Below are 2,533 nucleotides of genomic sequence, written 5' to 3'. Positions count from 1 at the left end.
GAGATATATTATTGAGTAAGAAAACAAAAGTACGTATTTTGTATTAAAAAAGCTACATAGTCACAGTTGCTTAAATATACATAAAAACCGAGAAGACATAGCATACATAAAAAATTAAGAGCAGCATGAATACGTGTGGGCAGGGGTTGGAAAAACAGGCAGATGGGAGATAAGGATGGAGAATTTTCCACTTAATATTTTTTTTCCTTCCATTTTGAACCACTTATCATTAGTATTTAAACTTTTTGCTTACACTACTTTAACTCAGGCAGGGGAAGAAAAGACACAAGGTGTATAGTATCCACATGAACCAGGCTGGCAGATACAATCAATTCTAAAATGAGGATTACAGCTAAGAGCTGCAGTTATTCATACAGGGTTTTACACCCTAGGAAAAAAAAAAATCTATGTTCATATACATTTAATTTTTTTTTTTTTTTTTTTTTTTTTTTTGAGACAGAGTCTCACTCTTTTGCCCGGGCTAGAGTGAGTGCCATGGCGTCAGACTAGCTCACAGCAACCCCACACTCCTGGGCTCAAGTGATCCTTCTGCCTCAGCCTCCCGAGTAGCTGGGACTACAGGAATTTGCCACCATGCCTGGTTAATTATTTAATTTTTTGTAGAGATAGCGTCTCACTCTGTTGCTCAGGCTGGTCTTGAACTCCTGACTTCAAGCAATCCTCCAGCCTCGGCCTCCCAAAGTGCTAGGATTACACTGAGCCACTGCAACCAGCCCCCAGGGAACATTTGGCAATGTCTGGAGACATTTTTGGTTGTTGTAACTGGGGGAAGCACTACTGGCATCTAGTGGTTAAAAGCTGAGGATGCTGCTAAACGTGCTACAATGCAGAGAACAATTCCTCTATAATAAAGAATTATGTGGCCCAAAATGACAATAGTCCCAAGGTGAAGAAACTTTGAACTGGATAATGAGTCCATGAACTACTTTATCACCAGCATTAAATGCAATAGCAGGCAAATGAGAAGAATTTCATAAATAGCTGCATGAAAAAATCAGCTGTAATTATAGTACATGCTGTAAGAATTAAGCCAGTACGATTTATAACCAGTACGTAAAAACACACAGAAAGTAGCTAATCCCCACAGGCCCCTTCTATAAAGATTATCAATCACAATTTTTTTTCTTAAAGTTTTAACAATCAACACATCATTTTAAAAATCCTTTCCATTTAATCTCTTCTAACTGAAATAATGCTGCCCACTACAGGAGCACCAGTTAATAAAAAAGACCAAAACATTTAATTGTTCTTTAACTGAAAAACCTGAAAATGCCACCACCCGCCCAATGCCTCCAAAGGGCAGCCAGAGGTAGATGCTGGCACCTGTATATATGCTTTGAGCTGGAATTCATCAATCAGTGAAATTCAAATGAGTGCAGAGGTAGAAGGTGGCAGAGTTTCACTGAGAAATGAAAAAAATTTCAATGTCAAATATCCTTTAAAAAGTTGACATTCTTTTCTGCTAACATACAAAAGACTTGGCAAGGGCAATACCACACAGCATTGTTTCAAGCACCTTCTGTTACCCCAAATTACTAAATGTCTTCTATGCTTTTAAATAAACAATCACGAACTTGGAAGAATATGTAGAAGAAATACCAGAAAGTGCAAGTTAGAATAAGTTGGCAGAGTTGAGGTTGGTCACCATAAGGGATTTTAAAAATGGTTAAAACTTGGAATGCTTTTTTAAGAAGAAAAAAGCAATCTACAGACTAATAAAGGCTGACTTTAAAAGACGAAGACTTAACACTTAATATTCTAATTTGTTGTTTTGGGGCATATCTTCCCAGTAAGACTGTGAACATATCCAATTCATCTTTGCACATCTAGCAAAAATTTAATGATTGGCATGTAGATGGCTTAATGTATTTATTGACTGAACAGATGAACTATCTGCAGATTTTGCCCTGCTTAAATGCTTCTTGTAGTAAGACATATTCTTTTATGTAGTAAATTATCCATTTTGCCTTTTTCTGTGCTTAATATCCTAGTAAATCAAATCTAGTGGCACAACAAATGCTATGTTCAGATCATGTATGTTGGATAGCAGATCTCAGAAACATTTTTACTAAACCAACCACTCCCTATGACCCCTCTTCCCACCACCACCAAAAAAGGGTTAGTATTCCCACCTCCTGCCTAATTATAACTTCATCATTCCTTACCTTCCTCAGGGGCAGCTGAAGCTCCTTCAGGTAATACAGGCTGTAACTCCCCAGTTTCAGAATTATTTTCCAAATCAGTCATCTGCATTCCTTCCAGATGACCTCCTTTAGCATTAGCCCTCAAATATGGAGAAAATAACTTGGTATTTTTATATAACTACGAAGTGACACAATAATCCATATTTTCCTTTCCTGGAACTGAGCACCAAACCGCATAGGGTGTATGCATTGGTGTTTAATACCAAATTTCAAATTTTATCTTAAAATATTTCTCTAAAGATTCACAATAAAAAGTTATAAAATGTTGGACTATATCAATGTCAATATCCTGGTTTTGATATTGTACT

General features: G+C 36.8%; 1 protein-coding gene across 1 annotated transcript in view; it reads right to left on the bottom strand.

Moving 5' to 3' along the window:
* Positions 1-2,533, bottom strand: part of TRIM37 (tripartite motif containing 37) — a 135,445-nt gene that overhangs the window by 12,221 nt on the left and 120,691 nt on the right. Inside the window, exon 22 of the mRNA XM_012648450.1 lies at positions 2,187-2,305. Coding sequence (XP_012503904.1) covers positions 2,187-2,305 — 119 coding nt within the window. The remainder of the gene's footprint in view (positions 1-2,186; positions 2,306-2,533) is intronic.

Source organism: Propithecus coquereli, unplaced genomic scaffold (genome assembly GCF_000956105.1).
Source record: "Propithecus coquereli isolate 6110/MARCELLA unplaced genomic scaffold, Pcoq_1.0 Scaffold285, whole genome shotgun sequence".
NCBI classification, from domain to species: Eukaryota; Metazoa; Chordata; class Mammalia; order Primates; family Indriidae; genus Propithecus; species Propithecus coquereli.
The sequence above is the reverse complement of the archived record's forward strand: the minus strand, read 5'-3'. Positions and strand labels throughout refer to the sequence as shown.